The following is a 16,210-nucleotide window of genomic DNA, read 5'->3' as shown; positions in this document are numbered from 1 at the left end:
GGAGGGGGAGCGGGCAGCGCGGGGGGGAGCGGGCAGCGCGGAGGGGGGGCGGGCAGCGCGGAGGGGGGGCGGGCAGCGCGCGGGGCTTGGCGGGAGTGGGGTGCGGGTTTCAGAAGGCAAAGCGGAGCTGAGCGCTTGCAGAAGGGAGGGGGCCCCAGGCGCGCAGGCCTCCGCTTCCTGCGGAGCGGTGCGGAGCTGTGCGGCGGGTGGTGTGGTGCGGTGCGGTGCGGTGCGGTGCGGTGCGGCGGGCCCATCGGATGAAGGGCTGTCGCGGGGCGGCCGCGGCGGGGAGGGGCCCACGCGAGACGTCCCGGAGCGCGCGGAGGTCGGTTGTCATGGGAACCACACCGGTCGTCTCCACGGCGACCCCCGGCGGGGCGGAGGACGCCAGCGTGGTCTCCATGGCGACAGCCTGGGGGGCGGGCCGCCGGCTGACGGGCGCGGCGGCCCAGTTTGCACTCCGAGTTGGGACTTCCGGGGTACAAGTAGGGAGGGCCGTCTGCGGGGGGCGGGGACAGCCCACGGGCAGCGGCGGTCTCTGGGTGAAGGTCCAGAGATGCGGGGAGGAGTGGTCCTGCGGCCCCGGTGGGGGTGAGCGGGGGACCCGGGCGGGGCGGGCGGGCCGGGGTGAGCGGGGGACCCGGGCGGGGCGGCCCCGGTGGGGGTGAGCGGGGGACCCGGGCGGAGCGGGCGGGCCGGGGTGAGCGGGGGACCGGGGCGGGGCGGGCCGGCCGGGGTGAGCGGGGGACCCGGGCGGGGCGGGCGGGCCGGGGTGAGCGGGGGACCCGGGCGGGGCGGCCCCGGTGGGGGTGAGCGGGGGACCGGGGCGGGGCGGGCCGGCCGGGGTGAGCGGGGGACCCGGGCGGGGCGGGCGGGCCGGGGTGAGCGGGGGACCCGGGCGGGGCGGGCCGGCCGGGGTGAGCGGGGGACCCGGGCGGGGCGGGCGGGCCGGGGTGAGCGGGGGACCCGGGCGGGGCGGGCCGGCCGCGGTGAGCGGGGCCGCAGGGCCAGGCCCGGAGCTCTTTGGTGGCGGCCCGTCCGGGAGGGCGCGGGAGGGGCGGGGCGGTCCTCCCCGCCTCGGGGACGCAGCCCGTTACCCTGGAAACCTCGTAGGGGAGGAAGCCCTGAGCCCGGGCTCCACGCGCACGCGGGGCGTGGTCGCTGGGGGACCCTGAGGTTAGTTTTGTCGCCGGGTGATGGGGAGGAGGGTCTGGTGGGCAGGTGACCCAAAGGGACCAGTTCCCATCTCCGGGGAAACCTAAGGGTGCGTGAGTGCGCGTGCACGCGTGGCCAGTCTCCAGATGACGGCCGTGGGTCCAGCCTCCAGGCGACCGAGGGGCGCGGCCGGTGTTTTCGGGAGGCTGAAGTGGGTGGCTAGTCTTGGGGAGAACTTCGGGGTCTCCGGGCTCCCTGCGGGTCGTGGCTCTCCCCAGAAGCTTGGAATTCCAAGACCCAGGGGTGGGCGTGGCCTAGCTCCAGGCAGCTTAGGGGCGGGGTCTTAGGGGCGGTGCGGACTCCCGGGAGATCCACAGGGGGCGTGGCCATCCTCCCGCAGGCTTCAGGAGGCGTGGCCAAGTTTCAAGATACCTCGGGGGGGCGTGGCCAGTCACAGGAGGTCTTGAGGGCGGGATGAACTCCAGGAGACCATAGGGGGCGTGTTCAGTCTCCAGAAGACTTCAGAGGCAGACTGCATGGGCAGTCTTTAGGGTGCGTTAGGACGTGACCACTCTCCAGAAGGCTTCATGGGGCGTGGCCAGGCTCCAGGGGACGCCAGGGGGCGGAGTCAACATCCAGAAGGCTCCAGGAGGTGTGGCCAGACTCCAGGATCCATCAGGGGGCGTGGCCAGGCCTAGGAAGTCTTGGGGCGGGGTGAATCTCCCGGAGACCTCAGGGGGCGTGGTCATCCTCCAGGATAGGACACGGGGCGTGGGCATTCTCTAGGATGCATCAGGGGCGTGGGCAGTCTCCAGGAGAGGAGGGGCGTGAGCCCAGCGACCACTGAGGCTTGGGGCGTGTCCAGTGTCCGACCACCCATGGGGAACGTGGCCCATCTCCCGCGCCGGTCCTGCCGCTGGATCCTAGACGCGCAGCGGGGTCCAGGCCGCGGGGTCGCGCGCGCCGCCGGCCCAGCCGCCGCCGCCGGCCCAGCCCCACCCCCAGCCGCCGGGCGCGGGGTCGGGGGCGCCGGGCGCGCGGTAGCAGTAGATGCCGAAGAGGCGTCGGGAGGCGTCCGGGAAGCCGAGGCTGCGCACGCCGGGCCGGAGGCCCCCGCAGCGCGCGCGCGGGTTCACGATGGGGTAGCGCGCGCTGCCGTCGGCCAGCCAGCCCGCCGTGCAGCGGTCCAGCAGCTGCAGCTTCCACGCGGCGAACAGCTGCCCGACCTTGGCCACCGCCGCGCCCCGCGCCGCGCACGCGCGCGCCGCCCCCGCGAAGGGCACGGGCCGCAGCGGCTTCAGGAAGAACACGCGGCCTGCGGGGTGGCGTCGGGATCGGGGTCAGGACGTGGCCGGGAACACGGCCTCCGGACCCCTCTGCCCCTGCCCCCCCACGGCCCAGGACTCTCGGTGTCAGGGTCCAGGAGCCGGTCGGGAGAGAGCAGAAGCGCTCCATGGCCCTGAGGTCCCGGGCAGCTGAGGGCGGGGAGGGGCGTGGCCTCCTTCCTGTGGGCGGGGGCTGAGTATCGGGGAGGCGGGCTTTCCTCCCATGGGTGGACCTTCCGCCAGGGGGTGGGGTTTGCATTTGGGCATGCGCACTGGGAAGGGTGAGCTACTCTCCCGGAAACGTCCCAATGGGAGGCGGGGTCTGCGCGTTCAGAGGCGGAGCCTCCTTCCCCTGAGGGCGGGACCTACGCAGTTGGGGGCGGGGCCAGCCTACCCGGGAGGTTGGAGGTGAAGCAGAAGGCGTCGTAGCGCTCCTCCGCGTTGTGGCGGTATCCGTAGTTGCGAACGCCTCCGTTAGCGCCGCCTGCGGCTCCGGGGCTGCCCCCGCCCAGGCCTCCGCAGGGCTCTCGCGGCCGGCTCACCGGGTACTGCACCGAGCCGTCACGCAGCCAGCCCGCGTTGCACCAGTCCAGGCCGTCGCGCCAGGCCGCGTGCAGCTGCTCCGCCGACGCCAGGATGCCGTCCTGCTCGGCGCACGCGCGCTGCGCCTCAGCGAAGGTCAGCTTGTAGCGGCCTCCCCGGGGGTGGTAGGGGAAGACCACGCCTGGCGGGGGATGCGCGGCGTCTGACCTCCGTCCAGGCTGGACGTTCGGTCCATCCCTCTCCCCGGCCTCCCCCCCCCCCCGGCCGTGCGTCGCACACCCCGTGAGGCTTCTTTGGCCTTCAGCTCGAGGTCCCCTTTAAACACAATCATGTCTGCCCTTCTCCCGCCGGTGGACACCTCTGCACATGTTCTTTCTGCTCCTTCCTACCTGCCGAACTCCTGTTCGTGCTTCAGAACCCAACTCCTCTGCTCCGCGCAGCCCTGCTTGTCCCTGACAACGCACGTGCAACAGTCCCTCCCGCTGGACTGTCTGTGCCCAGAACAGGACTCCCCCCACACACACCCCGGACGGCCCCGGAACGTTCCGGAAGGTTGGCCGCAGGGCACAGACGCCTTGTTCAAGGCGGTGCCCGCTGGTTTCTCCGTCCACCTTTAGTTCTCAGGGCGGAAGTCGTCCCTCCCTGGACTCGGTCCATCCAGGAGCCGAGGGGTCATTGCGTTTTAAGGAGCAGGGAGGGTTTGGATGTTCTCCGCAGGCCCGGGAAGGAGGCGCGCGGGGCCAGCGAGTCCCTGGCTCTGCCCGAGCCCCTGGGCCATCGGCTGGCCCAGCCGTCCTCCCTGAGGCCGGGGAGAGCTCCTCAACGGGGCGGCTGGCGCAGCGCCTCGTCGAGGAGGGCTGGGGCCGTCCCCAGAGAGGGAAACCTTCGCTGCAAACCCCGCCCCAGCCTCGCGCCCAGCCAATCAGCGAAGCCCATCGCTCAGCCACTGTGATTGGCTCACTCGAGGGCACGTGATTGGAGCTGGCCCAATGATAGACAGCCCTGGGCCTCGATGGTAGACGGGGCGGGCTTCGCCGGTGCCAGGCTAAGCGGGCCGGGGCGAGGTCGGCCGTAGCCCCGCCGGGAAGCGGAGAGGGAGTCCGCCTTCCCGGCACGGTCCACGCGTCGGGACCGCGCCGCCCCTGAATCCCTGCCCTACTCCCTGCCAAGTGAACCCCACGCCTGGTCACCTTCCAGGTCCAGCTTGACCATGCCCGCGTCATCCTCCAGCTCGTTGGTGACCTCGCACTCGTAGCGCCCGTAGTCCTGCAGGGTGACATTGCGCAGGACCAGGGACGCGTCGCCGGGCCCGTCGTTCTGCAGCTCCGCGCGCCCGCGGTAGCTGCCGAATGCCCGGTGCTGCGGGCCCAGCGCCACGAAGACGTCGGCGAAGGCCAGCGGGTCCACCACCTTGGTCCACTTGAGGCGCACGCCGTCCTGGTCGTCCGCGGCGGCCTCGTAGTGGTAGCGACAGGGCAGGACGATGGTGCCACCCCGGTGGCTCACCACCTCTCCGGGCGCTGTCTGCACCACCACGGAGCCGGACTCGCCCTCTGCGGGGCGAACCAAGCCGAGCTCAGAGGAGCCCGGAGGGCGGGCGAGTCCCGGGGAGGGGCGCGGGAAGACTCGGGTCGGGGCAGGGGCAGGGGGACAGGGACTCGGGGAGGCGGCGGCCACCGGAGGGCAGGGCGGTCACTGCGCCGCCTCTCCAGGGCGCGACCACTCACCGAGCACGTGCACCACCTTCTTCCGGCCTCGCTGTGCCCCCGCTGGGGCCGTGAGCAAAAGGAGGCCCCACGCCGCGGTCCAGAGCGCGCCGGGGCCCGGCGCACCGCGAGCGCACACCTGCGGGCACAGGGCACTGCGTGCTCCAGGGGAGTACGACCCATGGCCGGCCCGCCCACCGACCTGCCTCCGCCCCTTCCGAACGGGGTGGGGGGAGGAGATGCTCTGAGCAGGACCGCTAGATGCCGCGCCCTCAGAGCGAAGCCCCGCCCCTGGATGCCGCGCCCTCAGAGCGAAGCCCCGCCCCTGGATGCCGCGCCCTCAGAGCGAAGCCCCGCCCCTGGATGCCGCGCCCTCAGAGCGAAGCCCCGCCCCTGGATGACACGCCCTCAGAGCGAGGCCCCGCCTCCTGGAGATTATGCCCCACTCAGGTGGAAGCCCCGCCCCTGGACGCCACGCCCCCAGAGCGAGGCCCCGCCTCCTGGAGATTATGCCCCACTCAGGTGGAAGCCCCGCCCCTGGACGCCACCCCCTCAGAGCGCGGCCCCGCCTCCTGGAGATTATGCACCACACAGGTGGAAGCTCCTGAAGACCACGCCCCCAGAGAAGCTCCGCCCCAGAGGCCACGCCCCAGCCAAAGATCAAAGCTTCCCCCCAGCTCTGTCCCAGTTTGCACTTTTAAGTCCCACCTGCGGACCAGAGCCCCGTCCCCGTCCGCTCCCCGCCGTCCCCCTTCCCCACGCGGGACTTGGCGTCCCTCCCCGCCTTCCCGCCCCACGCGGGACTCGGCGCCCCCCTCCCCGCCGTCCGCCCCACGCGGGACTCGGCGCCCCCCCGCCGCCGTCCCGGCCCGCGCGGGACTCGGCGCCCCCCCCCGCCGTCCCGCCCCACGCGGGACTCAGCGCCCCCCCCCCGCCGTCCCGGCCCGCGCGGGACTCGGCGCCCCCCCCCGCCGTCCCGGCCCGCGCGGGACTCGGCGCCCCCCCCCCGCCGTCCGCCCCACGCGGGACTCGGCGCCCCCCCCCTGCCGTCCCGGCCCGCGCGGGACTCAGCCCCCCCCCCGCCGTCCCCGGTCCGCGCGGGACTCTGCGGTCCCCCCCGCCGTCCGCCCCACGCGGGACTCGGCGCCCCCCCCCGCCGTCCCGGCCCGCGCGGGACTCAGCCCCCCCCCCCCCCGCCGTCCCGGCCCGCGCGGGACTCGGCGCCCCCCCCCCCCGCCGTCCCGGCCCGCGCGGGACTCGGCGCCCCCCCCCCGCCGTCCCGGCCCGCGCGGGACTCGGCGCCCCCCCCCCGCCGTCCCGGCCCGCGCGGGACTCGGCCGGCCCCCCCCCTGCCGTCCGCCCCACGCGGGACTCGGCGCCCCCCCCTGCCGTCCCGGCCCGCGCGGGACTCGGCCGGCCCCTCCTGGCGGGGGGGGGGGGGGGATGGGAGGCGCTGCGCAAGGTTACCGCGCCAGGAGACTGCAGCAGAGCGCGGCGCGTGGCCCAGGAGGGTGCGGGGAGCAGGAGGGGTGCGGGGGGAGCAAGCGGGGCTGGGGGGACGGGCGGGGGTCAGGGGACGGCGCGAAGGGGGCAGTGCGGGAGCGGCGAGGGGCCGGGGGACAAGTGGGGGGCGTCGGGCAGAGGACGCACGGGCGGGGAGGGGCGGGAGGGACAAACTTGCGGCGGGGTGCGGGCGGCGGTGCCCCCGGGGAGCCCGGGGTGCGGGAGGGGACAGGGGCGTCCGGGCGCCGCCGCGGGAGCGCGGGAGGACCCGGCCGGCGCCGCACTCACCATGCTGCCGCGTCCCGGCCCGCACGCCGGCCCGCACCGCGCCGGCCCGCAGCGGCTCTGGGCAGCGCGGCGGTGGCGCAATCCCGGCGTCTGCCTGCAAGGGGAGGAGCGGCGGGGGCGGGGCCTTAAAGGGGCCGCGGCCCGCGGCCCGCCGGGGCCCGGCCGGGAGGGGAGGGGGAGCGCGCCCCGCGCGCAGGGGTGGCCACGGGTGCGGTGCGCTGCGCGGGGCGGGGGCTGAGGCTGGAGGATGCGGGCACCGGGCGCCCGGGATCACAGGAGACCCGCGCCCCCACTCAGTTCCACCCCATTTCTTTCCCTTGTCAGTCGGCCGTGGGGCCTGAACTCAGTCCGGGCACCGTCCCTCAGCTCTGCAGCTCACGGCCGGCGGCTACCCCTTGGCCACAGCGCCACTTCCGGTTTTCTGGTGGTTCATTGGAGATGAGAGTCTCACGGTCTCCCCTGCCCGGGCTGGCTTTGAACCGCGATCCTCAGGTCTCAGCCTCCCGAGTCGCTGGGGTGACAGCGCAGCAGCAGCGCCCGGCTTTGGCGCTCAGCCCCCACCGGCCCGGTGGACAGCCGCTTGCCAGTGCGCCGGGCTCGGGTCTGAGCTCAGCCTGCCAAGGGAGCTGGGACGGCAGGTGTGCGCCCGGGGCACACTCCGGCTCCCCGGGACTCAGGCAGGGCTGAGGGCCTGAGCCTCAGCTTCTCCCGCCGCGACGGTGGCACTCACGCAGTGACGGCCAAGATACAAAAAGGTGTCTTTTATTGAAAGGCTCGGTGGCACCGCGTCAGCGCAGGCCGGCCCGCAGCTGCGGGGCCGGCGTGCGGGGCTCCGGTCACGGCTGCTTCCTGGGCGGTGCGGGCAGGAAGAAGGAGGGCTGGCGCAGGCAGCGGCAGGCCAGCAGGTGCGGGCCCAGGGCCAGCAGGAGGTTGCAGAGGAGGAAGCAGCCCCACGCGTCCTCGGGCACGCGGTAGGTGAAGGGCGTCCGCGGGTGCAGGGAGGCGCCCACGTGGGAGAACTGTGCCTGGGAGGGAGGGGACGGAGGGGTGGGGGAGGGGATGAGGGGGAGGGGACGGAGGGGTGGGGAGGGGACGGAGGGGTGGGGAGGGGATGAGGGGGAGGGGGAGGGGATGAGGGGGAGGGGACGGAGGGGTGGGGAGGAGATGAGGGGGAGGGGACGGAGGGGTGGGGAGGGGATGAGGGGGAGGGGACGGAGGGGTGGGGAGGGGATGAGGGGGAGGGGATGAGGGGGAGGGGACGGAGGGGTGGGGAGGGGATGAGGGGGAGGGGACGGAGGGGTGGGGAGGGGATGAGGGGGAGGGGACGGAGGGGTGGGGAGGGGATGAGGGGGAGGGGATGAGGGGGAGGGGACGGAGGGGTGGGGAGGGGATGAGGGGGTGGGGAGGGGATGAGGGGGAGGGGATGAGGGGGAGGGGACGGAGGGGTGGGGGAGGGGGTGGAGGGGTGGGGAGGGGATGAGGGGGAGGGGATGAGGGGGAGGGGACGGAGGGGTGGGGAGGGGATGAGGGGGAGGGGGCGGAAGGGTGGGGGAGGGGATGGGGGAGGGGGCGGAGGGGTGGGGGAGGGGGTGGAGGGGTGGGGAGGGGATGAGGGGGAGGGGATGAGGGGGAGGGGACGGAGGGGTGGGGAGGGGATGAGGGGGAGGGGACGCAGGGGTGGGGAGGGGATGAGGGGGAGGGGGCGGAAGGGTGGGGGAGGGGATGAGGGGGAGGGGATGAGGGGGAGGGGACGGAGGGGTGGGGAGGGGATGAGGGGGAGGGGACGGAGGGGGTGGGGAGGGGGAGGGGACGGAGGGAGTGGGGGAGGGATGGCCACCTGAGCCACACACCCAGCCCTTTCTGCTTTAGTTATTAATTATGACTACCACTAATTACTGTGGGGGCGGGGCTGCTCCAGCCTGGACAGCAATCCTCCTACTTATCTATGCCTCCTGCATAGCAGGGATTGCCTGGTGAACCCTCACTGGCTTATTTGGTTGAGATGGGGTCTTAAGGTTTTGTCTGTTTGTTTGGGCTGGCCTTAAATAGTAATCCTCCAAATCCCCACCTCCCCAAGTAGCTGAGGTTGCAGGGGTGTCTGGCTTACCACCCTGGGGCGTTTTTAACAGGCAGGGCCTTAGGACCTCCATCCCCAGTCCTCAGCTGGTCCCTGAATCCTAATATTCTCGTTTCTGACCCTTCTCCTCCTCCCGGCGGTGCTGGCATAAATCTGGCTGTGTTTCCCCACAGACACCTTCCTGGGCCCCCTCTCCCAGCCTGGGCCCAGGCTCGCTCTCCCCATCAGTAACCCACACACAGGCTCCTAGCTCTGCTGGGGTTTGAGTTGCGCACCCCTCAAAAGCCTTTCCTGGCTCTCTAAAGTCCTAAGCGCATCTGCGCCGTTCAAAGTCTCCCGTGTCAGCCGCCAGCTGCTCTCGCCTCTGCCTTTCTGCCACAGCCCCGCTAAACCCCTGACCCCAGGGCCTTTGCTTATGCTGGCCCATTCCAGGAGAGCTCATCCTCACACGTGAAAGCCCCAGTCCTACGCCTGCTTCTAGGAAACCTGTCCCTCCTCCAGACCCGGGCCAGCATTTGGCCCCAGACTCGGGAAGTCTGGGCTTGGACCTCTTGGATGCATGTTTCCCCACCCACCTCACCTGGCCAACGGCTCCAGCAAACACCAAGGCCCAGTCGGGCAGCCAGGCACAGCCCGGGACGACCAGGGCGTAGGCCGCCAGGCCGCAGAAGGGCAGGAAATAGAACAGGTACACCAGCATCTGGGAGGGAGCAGTGACCTCAGCTTGGCCTTGCGCCCTCCTGAGGACCCTGGAAGAGCTGAGGGACCCGGACCTCACCTGGGATGGGGCTCCCTGCACAGCCCAGCCCCGCACAAGGGTCTCTTAGGGACCCCCCCCCTTTGTCCCGGCCTCCCTAACACACACTGAGCCCACCCACCATTCTCCAGGAGTGGCCTGTGACCCTGAGCTGGCCAGTCAGCACACTCCGGTCACAAGACCATAGTGATTGACAAGGGATGGGCCAATCAGAGCCTGCCTGAGACAGGGGCTGGGCTCCTATTTCTCTGAAGAGACTGAGTGGGGGTGGACGAAGCCTGGGGCTGCCTCTGCAGAAGGGAGCCATGCCAGGAAAGTGGAGCCCAAAGACCAGTAGGTTGAGCGCCTCGAGCTGGCCATACCTGAAGCCCAAATCATTTTTTTTTTTTTTTGGTTGGTCGTGGGGCTTGAACTCTGGGCCTGGGCGCTGTCCCTCAGCTCTTCAGCTCAAGGCAAGCGCTCTACCACTTGAGCCACAGCGCCACGTCCAGTTTTCTAGTGGTTTATTGGAGATAAGAGTCTCACAGACTTTCCTGCCCGGGCTGGCTTTGAAACGCGATCCTCAGCTCTCCTGAGTGCTGGGATGCCCGGCGTGAGCCACCAGCGCAAACCTCCCTCCATGGCACGTCTCACCTGCACCTTTGGGTAGACCACCGGGTCCCGCAGGTACGGCTCATACTGGTAGATGTAGACAAAGCAAGCGTCCGTGCTGCAGTCCAGCGCCACCTAGGGCAGACACAACAGCCAATCCCCTACCTCAGGCCTCCCAGACCCCCGAGTAGGGCTTGCCATCTCTGGGCCTCTCCCAGCCTTATTCCCTTGCCTTGGGATCCACACAGCCAGGAACTGAGGAAACAGGACAGGAAATAGGGCCTGGTCATGAAACTCAGGCCAGATTTGATCAAGAACTTCCCCCACGGCCCCGCGTGCCGCTGGCGGGGCTGGCGCACTCACCAGGCCCCGGAAGAGGGTGAAGACTGCAGCCAGGACGAGGTACAGGACGAGAGCCAGGTCTGCGGGGCGCTGCAGCAGGCGCTTGGCCTGCCATTCCTGCACCTGCTCCGGAGAGAGGAGTGGAGCTGCCTGAGGCCCGAAGCCCGCGGGCACTCCACACAGCCCTCCTCCCTTCCTCAGGACACAGAACCTCATTGGGGTGGGGGGGCAGAGGCAATACTGGGGCTTGAACTCAGGGCCAGGGTGCTGTCCCTTAGCGTTTTTCACCATACCATTTAAGCCACAGCACCACATCTGCTTTTTCTGAGTAGCTTATTAGAGATAGGAGTCAGATGGGCCAGGTGCTGGTGGCTCAGGCCTGTCATCCTAGCTACTCAGGAGGCTGAGATCTGAGGATCACGGTTCAAAGCCAGCCTGGCCCAGAAAGTCCATGAGACTCTTACCTCCAGTAAACTCAGAAAACCAGAAGTAGTGCTGTGGCTCTAAGTGGTAGAGCACTTGAGTGAAAAAGCTCAGGGAGAGTCACTAAGCCCTGAGTTTAAGTCCCATGACTGACACAGATAGATAGATAGATAGATAGATAGATAGATAGATAGATAGATAGATAAATGTGATGCTAGGCACCAATGGCTCAGGCCTGTAATCCTAGCTCCTCTGCAGGCTGAGACCTGAGGGCCATAATTAGAAGCCAGCCTGGGCAGGAAAGTCCATCAGATTCTTATTTTTGGTTCATTGTGGGGCTTGAACTCTAGGCCTCAAGGTGAGTGCTCTACCATTTGAGCCACAGGGCCACTTCTGGTTTTCTGGTGGTTCACTGGAGACAAGATACATGAGGTCCTGGGTTCGATTCCTCAGCACCACATAAACAAAGGCTGGAAGTGGCGCTGTAGGTAGGATGACAAGCGTGAGCCACCGGTGTGGGCTCTTTTGTGTTTTGAGTCAGCTATCACCGCAGCCCAAGCTGGCCTGGCACCTGACGCGCTTCTGCCTCAGCCTCCTGAGGGCTGGCATCAGCTGGCATCATGGCACCCAGGACAGGCACTCACCATATTAGGGGTACAGCTGGTTGGTGGCCGGGGCTGGCTGAAGATCCTCATGCCAGCCCAGCACGGGATGAGCATGTAGAGGAAGGCCAGGAGAAAGGCCGGTCTGATCTCCGAGCTGTATTTACCTGGCGAGCACGCACAGAGGGAAGGAGGAGTCACTTGCCTTTAAATAAAGTGACAAGCACAGTCCCGCAGATATCTATCTACGAACCCATGCGGCTCGCCCCGGCCTGCCTCAGTGTACCCCCTGACAGCTGGTCCCTCGTGAAAGCCCTGGGGTGTCTCCCCTGCCGAGCGCTGCCTCCCTGTCTCCACGTGCTGCCTGGATCCCAAGGCTGGACTCCAGTTTATTCTGTCCTCAGCCTCCACCCTTAGACCTCCCTTTCTGTGCAGGAAAGTTCCCCCTCCCAGCCAGGGGTGACACTCATGTGGAGCCTTCCACCTCCAAGAGGACACCAGGCCTTGAAGGAGCAGAGGGAGAAAGGGGGAGGGGATGGGAGTTGCTGGGGGGGAACCTCAGGGCAGGACCCCCAGGGGCACAGTGGGTCCCCAGAGCCCAGGCCTCACCAAGGATGTTGCCCGGGATGAACACCAGAAGGCTCATGGTGAAGGATCCGAGCCAGTACAGTCCCAGGTTCCGGAACTCTTTCCTGGGAGGGGGAGGGAGGGTGACTCCGGGGAGCCTGTGCCCCATCCAGGTCTGCGGGTCCAGCTGGGGCCCCCAGCCCGCCCTGGGCCCTCTGTTTTTGTCATTGAAAACTGTTCCCAGGCCCGGAGCTTGCTCACCCCTGCTTGTCCAGCCGCCACCCCCTCCAGCCCCATTCCCCCAGTCCCCTAGACAGGGACACAGGACGGCCCAGGGACACAAGCCCTGCCTGGTAAGAGCTCCGGGCTCCCCTCTGGCCAGCCCTAGCTGTGGGGCCCCCATGACCCCAGGCCCCCCATGTCCCGGGTGCCGTACCTCCTGCGGATGGCCCCGGCCATAGCAAGGTAGAGCAGGTAGTGGACAGTGCCGTCCCAGTAGCAGATGAAGATCCCGTGGGCCGTGCGCAGGTAGGGTTCGGCCTGGGGGGGCAGGGGTGAGGCTCAGGCCGGGGCCCGGGCAGAGGAGCCCCCGGCTGGCCCTCCACGCACCTCCTTGGTGTAGAACTCCAGGAAGCCCACCACGTAGCCGTCCTCCTGCAGCGCGATGACCAGGTCCACCACCGAGGTGAAGGCCAACAGGGCACACACTGAGGGGAAGTGGGTGGGGCAATGTGGGCGGAGCTATGGGATGGGTGTGGCCAGACAGGTGGGGCGTGGATTGGACTATAGTCTGTGTCTAGGTGGGACTTCTGGAGGGGGTGTGGTCTCGTGGGCGGACCATCTACTGGGCAAGCTGGAGTGGGCGGGGTGTGGAGTGGGGCAGGGCTTTATGTGTGGGCGTGGCCAGACAGGTGGCCCGTGGATTGGGCTATAGTCTGTGTCTAGGTGGGACTTCTGGAGGGGGTGTGGTCTTACTGGGCGGACCACCGTGGGCGGGGCCTTGGGGATGGGCGTGGTCCAAGCTCAGCCAGGTTCTGGGACCCTGGTCTCATCCCGCCTGAGTCCCTGCAGGCCCCATTCTCCTGGAAGAGCCACGATATTGCCCTGTCCTTGGAGGACCTAGCTGATAGAGAGGAGGCCTTCCAGGGGCTCCCGGTCTTAAGAGGAGGCTCTTGGGGGTCCCCCAATCTCATGAGAACCATCCACAAGACCCCAAACTAATGGAGAAGACCTTTCTGGATCCCCAAGTCTGAGGGTGGAGGTTGGCCCCGAGATCAGCCCTCCCCCACCTCCGGGTGACTCACCGGCATAGAGGGGGTCCCGGGCCACCTCCCCACCGGCCAGGTTGTAGATGGCCAGGAAGAGCAGCCCCAGGACCAAGGCGCTCATCAGTGCCACCCATGCGGGGCTGAGGGGAGGGAAACCAAGTCAGGGGGGCCAGTCCCAAGGCTAGGCCCCACTCCCACACAGGGAAAGAGAAGATTCCAGAAAGTGCCAGCTAACTGGGCTGAAGCTCATCATTAACACCGCAAGACTTTTTCCTATCAGTTGGCTCCTACTCAGAGCCCCTTCCGGGAGGGGCTCCTCCCTCCTTCCTCCCTGTCCTCTTTTCTCTCCATGTCCCTCTGTGGCCAGACTCTGCAGAAGTTCTAGTCAACTCTGCACACCTCTGTTGGGGCCTCCCAGCCTTTCCCAGCTAAAGTCCACATGCCTCTCATCCATGCTGCCCTGTCCCTACCCTTCTACCACTACCCGGTAAGACTGGTCAGCCAGAGGCGCAGATAACGAAGCCAGGTCTCTGGGTGACCCCCAACATGGTGTGTAGACCTGGCCCAGAGAGGGTAAGAGACTTGCCCAGGGTCACACAGCAATTCTGTCAATCAACTCCCTACTCTCTAAGCCTGGCTGCTCAGGAACTTGTCTATCTCCTGGGGTTCAGTATGGGCCTTTCTATGCATCAGTATATTCATATGTCAAGATGGCGTGCAAACGACTCAACATAGTAAACTCTCAGAGGCAAGTGGTATGCTGGGGCTGCCTGTGATTCCGGCTGCTCAGGAGGCTGGGAGCTGAGGCTCACAGTTTGAAGCCAGCGCTGGCAGGAGAGTCTGTGAGAGACTCTTATCTCCAAGGGACCACCAAAAAGCTGAAGTGGAGCTGTGGCTTAAAGGGTAGAGCACCAGTCTTAAGCAAAAAAGCTAAGGGACAGCATCCAGGCTCTGAGTATAAAGAAAACAACAAAACCTTTCCAGAAGGGCCTGGTGACCCCAGCATGGGGCACTTCCTGGATTCACCCGGCTGGGACGTGGAGATCGAAGCCAGGGTGTGGAAACGGAGTCTGGGGACAGTGCAGAAAAGAAACCCCAGGCCTGAAGCAGGGCGTGTGGGGAACAGCAGGGCTGGGTCAGCAGGCCTTATCTGGGGTAATACTTTGACCTCCTGGTGACTTTGGAACCCAGGTCGCAGGGTGCATCCCTGATGGTACCCCAACTCCCTGCCTGGTGTGGGGTGTGGACATCCTGTCCTGGACCCCCTCCCCACACCCACTTCTGGTTGGAGGAGATGGGGCTCCCATGGGGCTGGTGCCCGTCCCTGCCCGGCCTCCCCCCTCCCCCCTCCCCACACGCACTGTGAGATTTCAGAGACGCGGCTGAGCACGTAGGCTACCGGGATGGCAGCGAGCGACAGCGCCCCAATCCTGCCGGCCAGCGGGGCGTCCACCTCCATGGCGGGGCCAGGACGGGGCCGGGGAGCAGACAGGGACGGCTCGGCCCGGGCGGGCTGCAGCTGGGGCTCCGGCCCCGTGGCAGACCTGGGCACACGCACTCACGCAAGCAGGGCCGCCGCCCCGCCCCGCACAAAGGTCATCCTCAGGCCCAGGGAGGCCCCGCCTCAGCCACCATTGAACACCTGGCTGCCCGGCCTCGGTTTCCCTTTTTGTCAAAGGCCGGGCATACGAGGACACACAAGGGGGCCTGGAATCTGCACTGCTGCACATGAGACACAAGGCCAGGCTGTGACAGGCAGCTGGTGGGGACACAGCGGGGGCTGGGGCCATAGGGGACGGTGCAGGGCTGGGACCCACAGGGGACGGTGCAGGGCTGGGGCCACAGGGGACGGTGCAGGGCTGGGAGGGGGATGGGGGGGGGACCTGGGACCCACAGGAGACAGTGCAGGGCTGGGAGGGGGGCGGGGGGGCGCTGGGACCCACAGGGGGCGGGGGAGGGGCTGGGACCCACAGGAGACGGTGCAGGGCTGGGAGGGGGACGGGGGGGGGCCTGGGACCCACAGGAGACAGTACAGGGCTGGGAGGGGGCGGGGGGGGGGCTGGGACCCACAGGGGACGGTGCAGGGCTGGGAGGGGGTGGGGGGCCTGGGACCCACAGGAGACAGTGCAGGGCTGGGAGGGGGGCGGGGGGCGCTGGGACCCACAGGGGGCGGGGGAGGGGCTGGGACCCACAGGGGACGGTGCAGGGCTGGGAGGGGGGCGGGGGGCGCTGGGACCCACAGGGGGCGGGGGAGGGGCTGGGACCCACAGGGGACGGTGCAGGGCTGGGAGGGGGGATCCGTGGGGGAGGGGGCACGTCCCGGTCTGCTCCCCGGGCAGCAGGGAGCCAGGTCAGGTAACGCACACATCGCTGGGTGGAAGTCCAGGTGAAGGCTTTGGGGGAGCCCCCGCCCCAGCAGCCCCGGGTGAAGGCTGTGGGGGTCTTGGGTTGAGTGTGGGGGAGCTCCTCCCCCGCTCCAGCAGCCTCGGGGGTGTGCCCTGGTGGGTGGGGGGCTCATGGCTTCCCCAGCTTGGTCCTGTGCGGGCTCGAGGCCCACCCAGGGTGAGCAGCGCGGATTGGGATGCCCTGACTCCTGGGGTGCAGGTGTGGCTGGCCTGGGCTGCAAGGGTCGTAGGGGTCCCCGGGCTCCCTCCGCAGCCCCCTGGGACACTGGTCTCAGGCGCTGGGTTCAGCCCGCGCCCCATGGCGCCCCACTGGCTGCCCGCTGTTTCTGGCGGGGGCTGTGGGCGGGGCGCCGGCCCCGCGCCCCTCCCCCTCCCGGGTCAAGTCCCGCGCGCGTGCGCGGCCTGGCGCGGCTCCAGGGCCTCAGTGGGGAGGACGCCGGGCTGGCGCCAGGCCCCTCCCAGCTTCTGAGCGGCAAACTGCGGTGGGGCCCCGGGCTTCGGGTGAGGGCACCCGGCACGGGTCACCTCATGTGCACCCCACTTGCCGAGGGCCCGGCAGCGGGAGGACATGGCCGCCCCGCCCCGCCCACCAGATGACCACGGCAGAGAAACCCACGCTGGCCCTGCCTGGGGGCCCAGGCCCAGGACCCCGAGGAAA

The 16,210-nt window shown here is 68.9% G+C and overlaps 2 protein-coding genes across 2 annotated transcripts; both read right to left on the bottom strand.

Annotated features, from left to right (window-relative positions):
* Nucleotides 1–1,091: 1,091 nt before the first annotated feature.
* Nucleotides 1,092–6,592, bottom strand: Hapln4 (hyaluronan and proteoglycan link protein 4). The gene is made up of 5 exons (XM_070008101.1): nt 6,521–6,592; nt 4,751–4,868; nt 4,214–4,576; nt 2,875–3,204; nt 1,092–2,470 (listed from the first exon to the last, which is right to left on the bottom strand). Exons 1-5 carry the CDS (start codon nt 6,521–6,523, stop codon nt 2,079–2,081), a joined length of 1,206 nt encoding a protein of 401 aa, XP_069864202.1. The 5' UTR covers nt 6,524–6,592; the 3' UTR covers nt 1,092–2,078.
* A 688-nt stretch (nt 6,593–7,280) lies between these two features.
* On the bottom strand, nt 7,281–14,694 carry Tm6sf2 (transmembrane 6 superfamily member 2). Its single transcript, XM_070008552.1, has 10 exons — nt 14,509–14,694; nt 13,184–13,287; nt 12,489–12,586; nt 12,316–12,419; nt 11,922–12,004; nt 11,355–11,479; nt 10,309–10,410; nt 9,988–10,080; nt 9,178–9,297; nt 7,281–7,545 (listed from the first exon to the last, which is right to left on the bottom strand). The coding sequence occupies exons 1-10, from the start codon at nt 14,604–14,606 to the stop codon at nt 7,357–7,359; spliced, it is 1,116 nt and encodes a 371-aa protein (XP_069864653.1). The 5' UTR covers nt 14,607–14,694; the 3' UTR covers nt 7,281–7,356.
* Nucleotides 14,695–16,210: the final 1,516 nt, after the last annotated feature.

Source organism: Dipodomys merriami, unplaced genomic scaffold (genome assembly GCF_024711535.1).
Source record: "Dipodomys merriami isolate MVZ:Mamm:240054 unplaced genomic scaffold, mDipMer1.0.p SCAF_70, whole genome shotgun sequence".
Classification (NCBI taxonomy): domain Eukaryota; kingdom Metazoa; phylum Chordata; class Mammalia; order Rodentia; family Heteromyidae; genus Dipodomys; species Dipodomys merriami.
Note: the sequence above shows the minus strand (reverse complement) of the source record. Positions and strands in the feature narration are given on the sequence as shown.